The following is a 17640-nucleotide window of genomic DNA, read 5'->3' on the forward strand; positions in this document are numbered from 1 at the left end:
AGAGGCCCGAGTACACCCCCATTCACATCAACGGGACCGTACTGGAGTGGGTCTAGAGCTTCAAGGTCCTCGGTGTCCACATCACTAAGGATTTATCATGCTCCACACACCAACACAATTTTGTGAAGAGGACACGACAATGCCTCTTCCCCTTCAGGAGGCTGAAAATATTTGGCATGGGCCCTCAGATCCTCAAAAGTTCTACAGCTGCACCATTGAGAATATCTTGACTGATTGTATCACCTCTTGTATCAACTGCTTGGCATCCGAACTCAAGGCGCTACTGATGGTAGTGCATACGGCCCAGTACATCACTGGGGCTGATCTACCTGCCATCCAGGACCTTTTATACCAGACGGTGTCAGAGGAAGGCCTTAAAAATTGTCAGACTCCACCCATCCTAGTCATAAACTGTTCTACCGCACGGCAAGCGGTACCGATGCACCAAGTCTGGAACCAACAGGACCCTGAACAGCTTCTACCCCAAGCCAAAACTGATAAATAGTTAGTTAACCGGACTATCTGCATTAGCCCTTTTTAACACTACATTTGACTTATCACATATCCTGCTGCTATTGTTTTATCTGTCACCTTAATTCCTAGTTATGTGTACATACAGTGCCTTGCGAAAGTATTCGGCCCCCTTGAACTTTGCGACCTTTTGCCACATTTCAGGCTTCAAACATAAAGATATAAAACTGTATTTTTTTGTGAAGAATCAACAACAAGTGGGACACAATCATGAAGTGGAACGACATTTATTGGATATTTCAAACTTTTTTAACAAATCAAAAACTGAAAAATTGGGCGTGCAAAATTATTCAGCCCCCTTAAGTTAATACTTTGTAGCGCCACCTTTTGCTGCGATTACAGCTGTAAGCCACGTATCTCCGTGGTCTTTTATGGTGGTTCTGAATACATCATGGGGCCAGTCCTAAATCACATTTTTTGTTAGGCTAGTCTCCCATTGACCTCAATGCATGACTAAGTGAAATTTCATTTAAGTCAAAGTTATGATTTCCCCCCATGAGAGCTAGAGAAGAGCAGTGCCATGCATCCCTCCCTTTGGGCCGGCCACTGTTCAGAGGCTAATTTGGCACTGCATGGATCCAATGAGTAGATTACCAAATCTAGTTACCTTGTTAAAAGACACTCTGAAGTCCCCCTGGCCAGATATTTTTGCTTCTCCCAGTTAGAGTGAGGAAGTGGACATTTTAAAGCTGGTCCTTCTTATATGTTCCTGGAGTGGGTGTGTGTCTGTCTTTGTGTTGGCTGTGTGTGTGTCTGTGTTGGCTGGGTGCAGGAAAACAACACAAATGTGATGGTACTGAAAGGAAATAGTAGGGGATTGAGCTGTCCCACATGCTGTGAATTTAGAATGTCTCTCAGTAGTCCAGTGAGAATCCATACTACTGACAGAGAGGGGATAAACAATTCCAGGTCTGCGTTCTGTTCTATGTCTGGTCTAGTCTACCCCAGTCCACAGGCCGTGAGATGGGCCTGTACCAAGGACATGGACTGGAACTCTACCTCTTTGAGAGGGACCAGAAAGTCATGGACAATGGACCGCAGCTCAAACACAAAGTCCGGGATATCAACTTCAAATCAATTTTGTTGAAATTCTATACAGAGAAATTAAATGTGATTTAATTATACCTCTATTTGAGGGACATGGACAATATCTACTTTGAAGACTACAATAAGCCACTGAGTATCATGAAAATAGCAGTGTAGCATGACATAACTTGGGGGCATTGTTAATTATGAGGCACTTCTCTGTATCTTGGCACCCTTCGAGTGGCTGCCTGCCCCTGGGGGGTGGGTGTGGTCTGGGGCTGCATGGTGGTCACTTGTGGCCTTGTCCTGTTATGGGATACCCTCACCATCTTATCACATGGTGTTCATGGGACAGCTGGTCTGGATGATGCCATGCAGGCTCTAAAGAGGGGATCTCTGAGTAGCTTGGAAACGCCTCTCTGTTTATCTTTTATTTAGCATGGATTCCCCCTGGCATGGCCCATTTTTAATATGGTATAGAACTGAAGCCACCGGTGAGATGCTGTCTGGCTGCTAGCTAACGCTTAGATCTGCATGACCCTGGTGGGGATGTGGTGAGCATATGAATGGGCTCGGATTAGAGTGTGGTAATGGGAATGAAAGGGCCAAATCAACGTTTATTTGTCACATATGCAGAATACAGCAGGGGTAAACCGTACAGCGAAATGCTCTTAGTCAACAAATGCGGAGTTCAGTATTGGTGTGTATAGAAGAGGATGAGAATACTTATTTTGCATCATGACTTCATAATCCTATGAAAGGTCCTCTAAGCACCCAAACCCAGTCCAAATCCCTCAGCAGGTCCTCAGTTCTGGGTCTCCAGGGGGGACCCTGTGCTGTAGCCAGCCCAAGTCTGGCTCACCCTACCATAGCCCAGCCCCGCGGGCCAAGCCCCATCAACCCAGCAATGAAATAAAGAGCGGGCGTGTACACTAAGAGATCACGGCTCTGCTGAGCGGCAGCTGGGCCCGCTCTGCCAATACCCTGCCCTCACTGACTGACTGACTCTGACCTTATGATTGACTGACTGATGCCTAGGAGATTAAATCAACTCTTCATTGGCAGCGCTCATCACTGTAGGAATTGCCCTAAGGAAAAGAGGTATATCTGAATCTAAAAACCCATCTTTGGTAATAAATCCCACCAAGCAGGCTATTCCTTATATTCCTGGGGACATTTAATTGAACGTGCTGTGATTAATTAAATTAAATTAAACTGTGCTGTGATTAAATTAAATTAATTGATATCCAGGTGACTCACTGAGAGCTGTGTAATATGTTTGGGGGAGGTGGGACATGAATCCAAGCTGAGAGGTGTTATTACCTTACACTTGTTGTTGAAATACACTGGCTTACACTTAAACACGAGGATTCATGGGGAGATAGGGTGAAGACTGAAGTGTGTGTGTTGTTTATTTCCACAACACTCCTGTCATTTCAGCAAAGGAACAGTGCATGGTCAGGGGTTTGCTATGCAGCACTGCTGGAGCCCTCTGTTGAAACCACTTGGCTGCCACTCCAAGCCCTGTAACCATAGAGATGGAACACATGACATCAGCCCCAGAGCTGAAGCAGTTGTGTGGTTACATCACTGCAGTGCCACTGACTTCAAGGGCTTTCTGTAGTATTGTGTGGGAGAGCGAGAGAAAGGAAACATCTTGTAGTATGGGAACAGCTTTCAATTCATACACCATTTTATATCATATGTTTAGCAAGATAAGAATAACTTAATCAGGACAGTATGATCTGCTTTTTGAGATAGTAGCATGTTCTTGTTTACCTATCTGATTTGAGCTTACATGTTTCAAGGATGCCTTGCAGCAGAGCTCAATGCTGACCTTTTTTGTTGTTGAAAAATGTAGGCGCGCACAGAAATGTAGGAGCACAATGCAAAATATTAAAAGTAATAAAGCTAGAATCCTTTAAAAAATGTTGGCGCACTGGTGCTCCTAAATAAAAATTCCAGGTCACACAGCAATATATTTAGGTGCATATGTGAGTTAAATGGCCGCACTGTAGAGTCCTGTTTGCAGCCATTTACAGTACTGTACAGCCTGTTTGCATTAGTCTTGTAACTGTATCCAGTCTACCTGCTGTGCAAGCAAAGGCTGATTGGAGAGTAATAGAAATCTATATTAGAGTATTATATCAGTGACCCTATTCACCGCTCTGATTCAACAGGGCTTGAGGCTTTGTTGTCATTGCCGTAACAACAAGGGAAAAAAAGAACAAGCTATAAATGGACAAACATGAGAGGATGAAAGTCAGAGTGGGTGTTTGCTGTGCAACAAAGCCCTGTGCTGCTGGCCCCAGACATCAGAGGTTTGTAAAGCCCAACCGTTTTGTCCCGGCGATGCCCGTCGTCAAAGAAACACACTTCAAACGGACAACACCGTCGCTCACTTCCTCCCCTTGACATTGCCTGATTAAGCGGTGTGTGTTTGGTGTTTGTCACACCACACACACACACACACACACACACCTTCTCATACTCGCGCACACACACACATCCATAAGCAATGAGCAGAGCTGGGTTATCAAATCCAATTTTTTCGTCACATGCTTCGTAAAGAACAGGTGTAGCCTAACAGTGAAATGCTTTCTTACGAGCCCTTTCCAACAACGCAGAGAATTTTTAAAATAAAATAAAAGTAATAACACATAATAATACACAATGAGTAATGAAAACTTAGCTATATACACTGGATACCATTACCAAGTCTGCAAAGGTACGAGGTAATTCGGAAGTTTACATACACCTTAGCCAAATACATTTTAAACTCTTTTTCACAATTCCTGACATTTAATCATAGTAAAAATGACCTGTCTTAGGTCAGTTAAGATCACCACTTTTATTTTAAGAAGGAGAAATGTCAGAATAATATTAGAGTGATTTATTTCAGCTTCTATTTCTTTCATCACATTCCTAGTGGGTCAGAAGTTTACATGCACTCAATTAGTACTTGGTAGCATTGCCTTTAAATTGATTAACTTGGGTCAAACGTTTCAGGTAGCCTTCCACAAGCTTCCCACAATAAGTTGGGTGAATTTTGGCCAATTCCTCCTGACAGAGCTGGTGTAACTGAGTCAGGTTTGTAGGCCTCCTTGCTCGCACTCGTTTTTTCAGTTCTGCCAACAAATGTTCTATAGGATTGAGGTCAGGGCTTTGTGATGGCCACTCCAATACCTTGACTTTGTTGTCCTTAAGCCATTTTGCCACAACTTTGGAAGTATGCTTGGGGTCATTGTCCATTTGGAAGACCCATTTGCGACCAAGCTTTAACTTCCTGACTGAGATGTTGCTTCCTCCCTCATGATGCCATCTATTTTGTGAAGTGCACCAGTCTCTCCTGCAGCAAAGCACCCCCACAACATGACCCTGCCACCCTCGTGCTTCACGGTTGGGATGGTGTTCTTTGGCTTGCAAGCCTCCCCCTTTTTCCTCCAAACATAACGATGGTCATTATGGCCAAACAGTTTTATTTTTGTTTCATCAGACCAGAGGACATTTCTCAAAAAAGTACGATCTTCGTCCCCATGTGCAGTTGCAAACCGTAGTCTGGCTTTTTTATGGCAGTTTTGGAGCAGTGGCTTCTTCCTTGCTGAGCGGCCTTTCAGGTTATGTTTATGTAGGACTAGTTTTACTGTGGATATAGATACTTGTGTACCTGTTTCCTCCAGCAGCTTCACAAGGTCCTTTGCTGTTGCTGGATTGATTTGCACTTTTCACACCAAAATACGTTAATCTCTAGGAGACAGAACGCGTCTGCTTCCTGAGCGGTATGACGGCTGCGTGGTCCCATGGTGTTTATACTTGCGTACTATTGTTTGTACAGATGAACGGGGTACCGTCAGGCGTTTGGAAATTGCTCCCAAGGATGAACCAGACTTGTAGAGGTCTACAATTTTTCTTCTGAGGTTTTGGCTGATTTCTTTTGGTTTTCCCATGATGTCAAGCAAGGAGGCACTGAGTTTGAAGGTAGGCCTTGAAATACATCCACAGGTACAATTGACTTCAAATAATGTCAATTAGCCTATCAGAAGCTTCTAAAGCAATGACATCATTTTCTGGAATTTTCAAGCTTTTTAAAGGCACAGTCAACTTTATGTATGTAAACTTCTGACCCACTGGAATTGTGATACAGTAGGTTATAAGTGAAATAATCTGTCTAAACAATTGTTGGAAAAATTACTTGTCATGCACAAAGTAGATGTCCTAACCGACTTGCCAAAACTATAGTTTGTTAACAAGAAACTTGTCAGCGCATGCTCTTAGTACGAGTCCCGGTAATCCATCTGGATTAAAGGACTTTCTCAAATCGTCTATGGAGAGCGTGATTTTCTGGAACATTTGGTGCTCTCATGCATATTTCAGTGTTGCTTGCCTCGAAACGATCATAGAGTGCATTTAGATTGTCTGGTAGGCTCGCGTCACTAGGTGGCTCGCGGCTGGGTTTCACTTTGTAATCCATGTTAGTATGCAAGACCTGCCACATCTGATGTGCTTCAGAGCTGTATTGACGCTTTGCCTGTTTAATGGCTCGTTGGAGGTCATAGTGGGATTTATTACAAGCGTCCTGATTAGTGTCCTGCTCCTTGAAGCGGCAGCTCTAGCCTTTAGCTCTTGGCGGATGTTGCCTGTAATCCATGGCTTCTCTTTGAGATATGTATATACAGTCACTATGGGGACGACGTTGCCGGTGCACCTTTTTAATGAAGCCGGTGATTGATGTGGTAATCTCCTCAATGCCATTGGATGTATCCTGGAACATATTCCAGTCTGTGCTTGTAAAACAGTCCTGTAGCTTAGCATCTGCTTCATCGGACTACTTCCGAATTGAGCACATCACTGGTACTTCCTGTTTAAGTGTTTGCTTGTAAGCAGGAATCCAGAGGATAGAATTATGGTCAGATTTGCCAAATGGAGGGCGAGGGAGAGCTTTGTATGTATTTCTGTGTGTGGAGTAAAGGTGATCTAGAGTTTTGTCTCCAGTTGCACAGGTAACATGATTTTTTGGGGGGGAGGATAATGTTCTGTCATCAAAATGTCAGCATGGGATCAAAGCAGGCAGAGGAGGATGGAGTCAAGGACCAGGTGTGTGAAGTAGCAGGTGTTATTATTTTGTTTCTTTTTTATACCCCCTTTTCTCCCCAATTTCGTGGTATCCAATTGTTAGTAGTTACTATCTTGTCTCATCGCTACAACTCCCGTACGGGCTCGGGAGAGACGAAGGCCAAAAGCCATGCGTCCTCCGAAACACAACCCAACCAAGCCGCACTGCTTCTTATCCTCTTGAGTGTAGGTGGCATTATTTTGATGTTTGGATGAAAAACATACCCAAATGAATCTGCCTATGTCTCAAACTGCCTATGCCCAGAATCTAGAATATGCATATAATTGTCAGATTAGGATAGAAAACACTATAAAGTTTCCAAAACTGTAAAAAATATTGTATATTTTATAGCAGAACTGATATTGCAGGCGAAAACCTGAGGAAAATCCAACCTGGAAGTTCTGTTTTTCCATTGCATGCCTTCCCTCCATTTAAAGGGATATCAACCAGATTCATTTTCCTATGGCTTCCACATGGTGTGAACAGTCTTTAGACATAGTTTCAGGCTTTTATTCTGAAAAATGAGCGAGAAAGATCACATCGCGTCATTGGATGGCTGGGTACCAGCAGATTTTTGCATGAGTGAGCAGCTTGGAGCAGACATTTTCTCGCTCACTCCTATTGAAAAAGCTACGGTCTTGTTGAAATATTATCGATTATTTATTGTAAAAACAAGCTGAGGATTGATTATAAAAAACGTTTGACATGTTTCTACGAACTTTACAGATACTATTTGGAATTTTCGTCTACCCAGTCGTGACAGCTCGAGCCTGTGGATTTCTGAACATAACGCGCCAACCAAATGGAGGTATTTTGGGATATAAAAGGAACATTTATTGTGTAACTGGGAGTCTCGTGAGTGCAAACATCCGAAGGTCATCAAAGGTAAGCGATTCATTTTATTGCTTTTCTGACTTTCGTGACCAATCTACTTGGCTGCTAGCTGTTTGTAATGTTTTGTCTGAGAGAGATGTCCTAACATAAACGCTTGGATAGCTTTCGTCTAAAAGCTTTTTTGAAATCTGACACGCCAGGTGGATTAACAACAAGCTAAGCTGTGTTTTGCTATATTGCACTTGTGATTTCATGAAAATTAAAATATTTTTAGTAATTTAATTTGAATTTGGCGCTCTGCAATTCAGCGGATGTTGACGAAAATGATCCCGCTAACGGGATGGGTGCGCCAAGAAGTTTTTTAACACAGCGCGCATCCAACCCAGGAGCCAGCCGCACCAATGTGTCGGAGGAAACACCTTGTACTTGGCGACCTGGTTAGCACACACTGCGCCCGGCCCACCACAGGAGTCGCTAGTGCGCGATGAGACAAGGATATCCCTACCGGCCAAACCATCCCTAACCCTGACGACGCTAGGCCAATTGAGCGTCGCCCCATGGACCTCCCGGTCGCGGCCGGTTGCGACGGAGCCTGGGCTCGAACCCAGAGTCTCTGGTGCCTTAGACCACTGCGCCACCTGGGAGGCCCTAGCAGGTGTTATTCTGTGAGACTGGAAGAAAATTTTGGAAAAGCCACAATACATAGTAAAGAAAAGGTGTTGGACAAGCAGGTCATAGCTGCTATACAAACAAGAGGCACCCCTCTTGGAGTTATACAGGGAGGTTGAGGGAGGGCTCTGAGCTACCTTGAACATAACTGTTGCTTTTTTAACTACAGTGTCAGTGATGTAATTTCTAAGCCAGTCACAGTCTCCTCCCTAGGTACCCCAGCTCCAGGGTTAATGTCTCTGCCTTGGCACACTACTCTGCTGGGGGACCAGGGATGTTGCAGTAAGTGTCTTCCTCTGGGCCTGTCTGTCGGTACACTGGGTGAAGGGGACATGAGTGTGGAGTGTAACCCAAACCCTGTGGTATTAATAGCCTTGTGTTAGTGAGGCGTTGTGGACACAGACAGGCACGGTGCTCCCTCAGTGACACCATAGGACAGACCACAGACAGAACAGGCACGGTGCTCCCTCTGTGACACCATAGGACAGACCACAAACAGGCACGGTGCTCCCTCTGTGACACCATAGGATAGACCACAGACAGGCACGGTGCTCCCTCGGTGACACCATAGGACAGACCACAGACAGGACAGGCACGGTGCTCCCTCGGTGACACCATAGGACAGACCACTGACAGGACAGGCTAGAATTGGCTCAGCCTTGCCCACTCAACTCAACTAATACCCTTTTTCACACTATCGTGCTGACCTGAACTGTACTCGCTCATATAGACTATTTTTCTTTCACATTGTACTGCTTGTTATTAAACTGGTACAGTGAGGGGGAAAAAAGTATTTGATCCCCTGCTGTTTTTATATGTTTGCCCACTGACAAAGAAATTATCAGTCTATAATTTTAATGGTAAGTTTATTTGAACAGTGAGAGACGACAACAAAAAGATCCAGAAAAACGTATGTCAAAAATGTAATAAATTGATTGTTATAAATGTAATAGTAGTAAAGTAGGTGTGTTACTGTGTAGGGGAACTAGTAGCCTAGCTTACGCTCGGTATGCAATGCCATTTGTGAACATAATGTTCTTCTACCCGTGTGAGTAGAATAACCCGTCTTCTGCAGTGGATGGCAAGTTTTCATTTAAGCCTCCGATACACCAAGGATACTGAGAGACGAGAGATACTTGGCACCTCTGCCCAGGGTGTCGGGAGTACTTTTTCTGTTGATCACATAGCACAGTTCATCAGCCTCGTTAAAATACTCCAGACCAGAAGGTGGCAGTAACGTTTCTTTCTTAAGCTATGTTTGACTTGTGCCTGCTTTCTAAATGTGTAGATAGCCAATGTTCGCTAACTAGCAAGCTGTGCTAATATTTTTGCTAGCTAGCAATAATTTGTAGGAAGCCCATGTTTATACCAGTCAGATGGCCACAACTAGTTCAATTCAATGGCTCAGACACAAGAGGCATGTGGCAGGGTCTACAGTCAATCACGGACTACAAGAAGAAACCCAGCCCAGTCACGGACCAGGATGTCTTGCTCCCAGGCAGACTAAATAACTTTTTTGCCCGCTTTGAGGACAATACAGTGCCACTGACACGGCCTGCAACGAAAACATGCGGTCTCTCCTTCACTGCAGCCGAGGTGAGTAAGACATTTAAACGTGTTAACCCTCGCAAGGCTGCAGGCCCAGACGGCATCCCCAGCCGCGCCCTCAGAGCATGCGCAGACCAGCTGGCCGGTGTGTTTACGGACATATTCAATCAATCCCTATACCAGTCTGCTGTTCCCACATGCTTCAAGAGGGCCACCATTGTTCCTGTTCCCAAGAAAGCTAAGGTAACTGAGCTAAACGACTACCGCCCCGTAGCACTCACTTCCGTCATCATGAAGTGCTTTGAGAGACTAGTCAAGGACCATATCACCTCCACCCTACCTGACACCCTAGACCCACTCCAATTTGCTTACCGCCCAAATAGGTCCACAGACGACGCTATCTCAACCACACTGCACACTGCCCTAACCCACCTGGACAAGAGGAATACCTATGTGAGAATGCTGTTCATCGACTACAGCTCGGCATTCAACACCATAGTACCCTCCAAGCTCGTCATCAAGCTCGAGACCCTGGGTCTCGACCCCGCCCTGTGCAACTGGGTACTGGACTTCCTGACGGGCCGCCCCCAGGTGGTGAGGGTAGGCAACAACATCTCCTCCCCGCTGATCCTCAACACGGGGGCCCCACAAGGGTGCGTTCTGAGCCCTCTCCTGTACTCCCTGTTCACCCACGACTGCGTGGCCACGCACGCCTCCAACTCAATCATCAAGTTTGCGGACGACACAACAGTGGTAGGCTTGATTACCAACAACGACGAGACGGCCTACAGGGAGGAGGTGAGGGCCCTCGGAGTGCTCAACGTCAACAAAACTAAGGAGATGATTGTGGACTTCAGGAAACAGCAGAGGGAACACCCCCCTATCCACATCGATGGAACAGTAGTGGAGAGGGTAGCAAGTTTTAAGTTCCTCGGCATACACATCACAGACAAACTGAATTGGTCCACTCACACTGACAGCGTCGTGAAGAAGGCGCAGCAGCGCCTCTTCAACCTCAGGAGGCTGAAGAAATTCGGCTTGTCACCAAAAGCACTCACAAACTTCTACAGATGCACAATCGAGAGCATCCTGGCGGGCTGTATCACCGCCTGGTATGGCAACTGCTCCGCCCTCAACCGTAAGGCTCTCCAGAGGGTAGTGAGGTCTGCACAACGCATCACCGGGGGCAAACTACCTGCCCTCCAGGACACCTACACCACCCGATGTTACAGGAAGGCCATAAAGATCATCAAGGACATCAACCACCGAACCACTGCCTGTTCACCCCGCTATCATCCAGAAGGCGAGGTCAGTACAGGTGCATCAAAGCTGGGACCGAGAGACTGAAAAACAGCTTCTATCTCAAGGCCATCAGACTGTTAAACAGCCACCACTAACATTGAGTGGCTGCTGCCAACACACTGTCATTGACACTGACCCAACTCCAGCCACTTTAATAATGGGAATTGATGGGAAATGATGTAAATATATCACTAGCCACTTTAAACAATGCTACCTTATATAATGTTACTTACCCTACATTATTCATCTCATATGCATACGTATATACTGTACTCTACATCATCGACTGCATCCTTATGTAATACATGTATCACTAGCCACTTTAACTATGCCACTTTGTTTACTTTGTCTACATACTCATCTCATATGTATATACTGTACTCGATACCATCTACTGTATGCTGCTCTGTACCATCACTCATTCATATATCCTTATGTACATATTCCTTATCCCCTTACACTGTGTATACGACAGTAGTTTTGGAATTGTTAGTTAGATTACTTGTTGGTTATCACTGCATTGTCGGAACTAGAAGCACAAGCATTTCGCTACACTCGCATTAACATCTGCTAACCATGTGTATGTGACAAATAAAATTTGATTTGAGTTAGCTAGTTAACAATGTTGTAGCTAGCTAACTATGTTGTGCTAACTGGCAAATGGTGATACTAACCGCTTAGCTAACTTTAGCTAGCAAGTAAACTGGCACTGGCAGTATGGGATAATGGAGACTGAATTAGATGATGTATTTATCATCGTGCTAGCTTGCTAAAACATTTAGTGCTGTGTGCATTTTTTGCACTTACCAGCCCATTCATTTCAAATGAAGTTTGTTTGTGACTGCCTGGCTCAGTTGGCAAGCTAACATTAGCTAGTTAACTAATGAGCAAGTGCACATTTATCAAATCTAACAAAAAAGCTTCTTTAAGAGCACAACTCCTTAGCTAGATGTATAGACTTGTTCCAGAAAAATATGTATTAGGCAGCTTTGTTTTATTTAGAACAATTCTGATGAAAATGGGGTGAATTACACAGTGAAAAGTGCCTTAACCTTTTGTTGTCACTCCTTTCGGCTCCCCTCTCGCGGCGGTCCTTGCTCTCTGATTTTCCTTAAGTCAAGTTGTCGGCCAGGCCGATTCTACATGTAGAAACGGCCGGCTCGACCCTACCAGTTAGGTACCCAGCAGGCGGTGTCTTTTTTGTTTTAGCAAGAGAAGGAACCGCCTGCCACTTTGCTAATTACCTCTCGGCCATCAGTTTTCTCGGGTGTGTCTGACCTCTTAAGCCTAGCTTATACATAATTTTGGAAGGAAGGCTAGTTCACATGTCTATTCTTGGTGTGTGTAATGTTCTTACCGGTCAGGTTTCGCCAAAGGAGCTTAAAGCTGCTCCATTCATAATCTTGGAGTAGGCCTGTGACTGTCTCTGGATATCACTAACTTGGAGAGAGGATCATATGTTTTTACAACAATGGGTCTACACCATATTGTAGTGGTAGAGACCTGGAACTGCTGCTGTATGCCCACAATAATGCAGGTCCAGTCGAAGATGGCCTACTCTCCTGACAGGCATAATGTCTAGTCTTCTGAAAAGAACATTCAGGCAAAACTACGATTGGAGGCACTGCTTGGGTCCTCTACTTCAGATGGAAGGATTTAGATAGTTTGGCCTTGATGCCCCTCCAACAACATTGTTGCCTCCAAAACAGAATCGTTTTGACAATCGCATATATATTTTTTGCGCTAGTTGGTTGTATCTGAGACTATTTGTTTTCAGCAGTTATTTCCATGACTGATTAAGACGTGTTTTCTCATGACTCTCTCTTGTCCCTCTGCAGCAGACATATGGTGTGCAATATGTTTGGAACATCGAATCGCAATAAAATCGATGTTGCATCTTTATTTATTTATATTTAACTAGGCAAGTCAGTTAAGAACTAATTCTTATTTACTATGACGACCTACACCGGCCAAACCCGGACGACGCTGGGCCAATTGTGCACCACCCTATGGGACTCCTAATCACGGCTGGTTGTGATACAGCCTGGAATCGAACCATGGTGTCTGCAGTGATGCCTCTAGCACTGAGATGCAGTGCCTTAGGACCGCTGTGCCACTCGGGAGCCCATCGCAATACATTGTGAGAATTGCAATATATATTGTATTGGCACCATTATCATGATAATATTGTGAGTTCCCTGGCAATTCCCAGCCCTATTACATACCCAACTTCAGTGTGTAGGTACAATTTTTATTTGAATTCAAAACAGCATTTATAAAGAACAACAGATGAGCAGCAGGTGGTTCTAATCAGGGTTGCTACTCACCTGCCAATCAGGCATGTGGCTTTTCTGGCCTACCTGTATGCAAATGATTCAAAAAGAAATACAGAATTATAGGGTATGGGAGTGGGCACGAAGAGAAATTCACGAATCAACCACCCCAGGTGTCCGCTCAACTAAATATATCATATCAATTCACGAGAGAGGACATCAGGCAAAGCCGTTCATAAACGTGGGGCCAACCTATAAATGATATGTAAAATCTGATATGGACAGTGTTCTTGTATAACAGCCTAAATGTGGCTTATAGGAAGGTGGTTAGATCTAGTTCTTTGTTTAAACCGTGTGGAGATACACAATTGAATTGATATATCCACATGGCTTCTCTTTGAAAAATGCTGTTGTCATAGTCACCAACTTTACGTGGTGGATTAACTTTTTAGATATCATCGCAACTCAGTTCATTAATAGAATGTTCTATAAAGTGTCTCTGATCTGGCGAGGTGATATCTTGACGTCTAATGGTGGATTCACGTTCTCCAAGACTTTCAAGGTGCAGGATGTTTTTCCTTTTCACACTATCGTATTTTATCAATGGCAATTTGAATGCACAGAGTTACTGTGACAAGATCCTGAGACCCATTGTCGTGCCATTCGTCCGCCGCCATCACTTAATGTTTCAGCATGATAATGCACGACCCATGTCACAAGGATCTGTACACAATTCTTGGAAGCTGAAAATGGCGCAGTTCTTCCATGGCCTGCATGCTCACCAGACATGTCATCCATTGAGCAAGTTTGGGATGCTCTGGATCGACGTGAACATCAACGTGTTCCAGTTCCCGCCAATATCCAGCAACTTCTCACAGCCATTGAAGAGGAGGGGGGGACAACATTCCACAGGCCACAATCAACAGCCTGGTCAACTCTATGGCAGGAGATTTTGCGCTGCATGAGGCAAATGGAAGTCACGTCAGATACTGACTGGTTTTCTGATCCAGTCCCCTACCGTTTAAAAAAGTTTTCTGTGACCAACAAATGCATATCTGTATTCCCAGTCATGTGGAATCCATAGATCAGGGCCTAGTGAATTTATTTCAACAGACTGATTTCCTTATGAACTGTAACTCAGTAAAATCTTAAATTGTTGCATGTTTATTTTTGTTCCATATATAAATCAGATTTCTACATGATAAGGGTACATTTCGGACTTTTCCTCATTCATTTTTTATTTAATTTAAATTTAATACTGAGAGTAACACTGAATGCAGTCTGGCATTAATGCCAACTAAGTCAATGTGTTGTAATCTCATTGTGTGGGTTTAGTTGTTGGTTGCTATAAAGACGTGTTCTGTTCTGAATAGACATTCTCCGTAGACACCACAGCAGATGCAATGTGAGAGGCATCAGGAAATAAACTCTGTTAACTCCTATAGTGGTGTTTTTGTCTTTCACTTACTGTTGCCATTTAACTTTTATCAACATGAATTGAATACAATCTGTTTGCAGTTGCTCTGTTTGGATAGGCCCATCTCAGAAGTGAAATGAATTATGTGTTAATATTTTTGCAAACTAACCAGTCTCATCATTCCATCCCCCTTTCTCCTCCTCTTCTCCTGTCTCCTGTCCCCAGGTGGTGGCCTAAGCCATGGGGGCGTTCCTGGACAAGCCCAAGACGGAGAAGCACAATGCCCATGGTGAGGGCAACAACCTCCGTTATGGCCTGAGCAGCATGCAGGGATGGCGGGTGGAGATGGAGGACGCCCACACCGCTACGGTGGGTCTACCCCATGGCCTGGATGACTGGTCCTTCTTCGCTGTCTACGACGGCCACGCCGGCTCCCGCGTGGCTAACTATGCCTCTAAACACCTGCTGGGGCACATCATCACCCACAGCATGGGTTCCCCGGGCCCTGAAGGTGTCACCCCAGCCCCCACTGTGGATGTGGTCAAGACGGGCATCCGCACCGGTTTCCTGAACATCGACGAGCACATGAGGAACTTCTCAGACCTGCGTAACGGCATGGACCGCAGCGGCTCGACAGCCGTGGCCGTACTGCTCTCGCCAGAGCACCTCTACTTCATCAACTGTGGTGACTCACGGGCCGTGCTCTACCGCAATGCGCACGTCTGCTTCTCCACGCTTGACCACAAGCCCTGCAACCCACGGGAGAAAGAGAGGATCCAGAACGCAGGTGGCTCTGTAATGATCCAGAGGGTGAATGGTTCCCTGGCCGTGTCCCGGGCCCTGGGAGACTACGACTACAAGTGTGTGGATGGGAGGGGTGCCACGGAGCAGCTGGTGTCCCCAGAGCCCGAGGTGTTTGAGATCGAGAGGGCCCCAGAGGACGAGTTTGTGGTGCTGGCCTGCGACGGTATCTGGGACGTGATGAGCAACGAGGAACTGTGCGAGTTTGTCAAGTCCCGTCTGGAGGTGTCCCACGACCTGGAGAAGGTCTGCAACCAGGTGCTGGACACCTGCCTGCACAAGGTACAGTGAGGCTAGTGTGGGTGTTTGTGTATGTCCGTGTGTGTGTTTTAACATGTAGAAATGTAAATGATTGTGTAGCGTGTTTTGTTGCACTAATTAAGGAAGTTAATTTGGAAGCTCTTTCTCTCATTTTGGCATCAGCGTTAAGAGCCCCCACATGTAATGATTCTCTCTCCATCCCTCTCCCCCCTCCACCACAGGGAAGTCGGGATAACATGAGTGTTGTGTTGGTGTGTTTGCCAAACTGCCCTAAAGTGTCAGAGGAGGCGGTGAAGAAAGATACAGAGCTGGATAAGTTCCTGGAGTCTCGCGTGGAAGGTGAGAATGATTGTACACATGACTCCCTTCCCCTCCATCCTGTTGTCTTCATCCAGGCTGCCGTCCCATTCTCTAGTATCATTCTGTAGTACCATTCTCTACAACTGTGCACTCGTTTCCTCCCCCTTACGGCTTTAAAAAGCATTGATTTAGGATTGGAGGGCGTTTACAGCATATTTCAGACTTGCTTTTAAATCCATGTGGGGAAGTGAAGGAGTCAACACACACAGGGGAGAAGGTAGGAGAATCCGACCGCAGCCCCAGTCTAAATGTATTACACTCCCATCCGGGACACAATTCCAATCAGTGTTGTAGTACTCGAATCCGGTCTCGAGACCGCATATTGGGTGTCCGTCTTGACTCTGTTTCGGACAGTGAAGACTCGTAATTTCTTCCCGAGACCAGCGGAGTAAAAAACATGATTATCAGCTTACATTCAGTCACTGCTTCGCCAAGCCAAATATATCCACTCCTTTCTTAAAACATAAATACAGTATCTTAACAGCCTTTATATCTATTATAGACAGGTTAGTACAGTGGTGAACCTATAAACCTTCAGTCTATCATAATACCAGCGCTCAGGTAGGAGAGTGCACTTCTTGTAAAACACAAAGGGCCAGTGGTGTAGAGGAGGGTATAAACCGTATACCCACTTTTTTTTCAGTGGGCATTGCTTATACTCACTACTTAATCCCTACTGATGCGTATCAAAATAGTGTAGTTGAGGTATACGACTTATCGATTATGTAGTACAATAGAGAAATCACTCACAAAGTAGCCTACACAATTGCAAAGCACGTGAAACATATTCACCTGCACGCTGCACACACAACCTAGTTTCAGCAGAATATCATACGCAGACAGCAAGAGTGTGCAGTTCTCCACTGGTTATTTTATGGAGCAGCTCACAGAAGAATGACATCAATAGGCGGTAAAGTAGGAAAGACGTTTCAACTTATATCTACCAGTCAATTGCTAACTAAGGCAACAATGGGTATGCCAAGGTGTCATTGTACGCTGATGATTGTTTTCTTTTAAATCCACATTTTGGATCCCTCCAGCCTCATAGAGGATCTAGATACTTTTTATAACCTCTCTGGATTATAACCAAATTATGATATATGTACTAAACTCAGCAAAAAAAGGGGGCCCTGTTTTACAAAGAACCATAAACAATTATATAACATGCACCTGTGGAACAGTCGTTAAGACACTAACAGCTTACAGACGGTAGACAATTAAGGTCACAGTTATGAAAACGTAGGACACTATAAAGAGGCCTTTCTACTGACTCTGAAAAACACCAAAAGAAAGATGCCCAGGGTCCCTGCTCATCTGCGTGAACATGCCTTAGGTATGCTGCAAGGAGGCATGAGGACTGCAGATGTGGCCAAGGCAATAAATTGCAATGTCCGTACTGTGAGACGCCTAAGACAGCGCTACAGGGAGACAGGACGGACAGCTGACCACGTGTAACAACACCTGCACAGGATCGGTACATCCAAACATCACACCTGCGGGACAGG

At 45.0% G+C, this 17640-nt stretch overlaps 1 protein-coding gene across 7 annotated transcripts in view; it reads left to right on the forward strand.

Annotated features, from left to right (window-relative positions):
* The window catches only part of ppm1ba (protein phosphatase, Mg2+/Mn2+ dependent, 1Ba), a 41232-nt gene that overhangs the window by 13485 nt on the left and 10107 nt on the right, over positions 1 to 17640 (forward strand). For 6 of the 7 annotated variants that reach the window (XR_003865806.2, XM_029685313.2, XM_029685314.2 and 3 more), the window contains exons 2-3: positions 14939 to 15796; positions 15997 to 16114. Coding sequence is in view for 6 of the 7 variants with exons in the window: in XM_029685313.2 (XP_029541173.1) it covers positions 14954 to 15796; positions 15997 to 16114 (961 nt within the window). In the remaining variant the exon portion in view is untranslated. Of the gene's footprint in view, positions 1 to 7396; positions 7556 to 14938; positions 15797 to 15996; positions 16115 to 17640 lie in introns of all 7 variants that reach the window. The other variant, XM_065002548.1, reaches the window with a different exon arrangement.

Source organism: Oncorhynchus nerka, linkage group LG16 (assembly GCF_034236695.1).
Source record: "Oncorhynchus nerka isolate Pitt River linkage group LG16, Oner_Uvic_2.0, whole genome shotgun sequence".
Lineage (NCBI taxonomy): Eukaryota > Metazoa > Chordata > Actinopteri > Salmoniformes > Salmonidae > Oncorhynchus > Oncorhynchus nerka.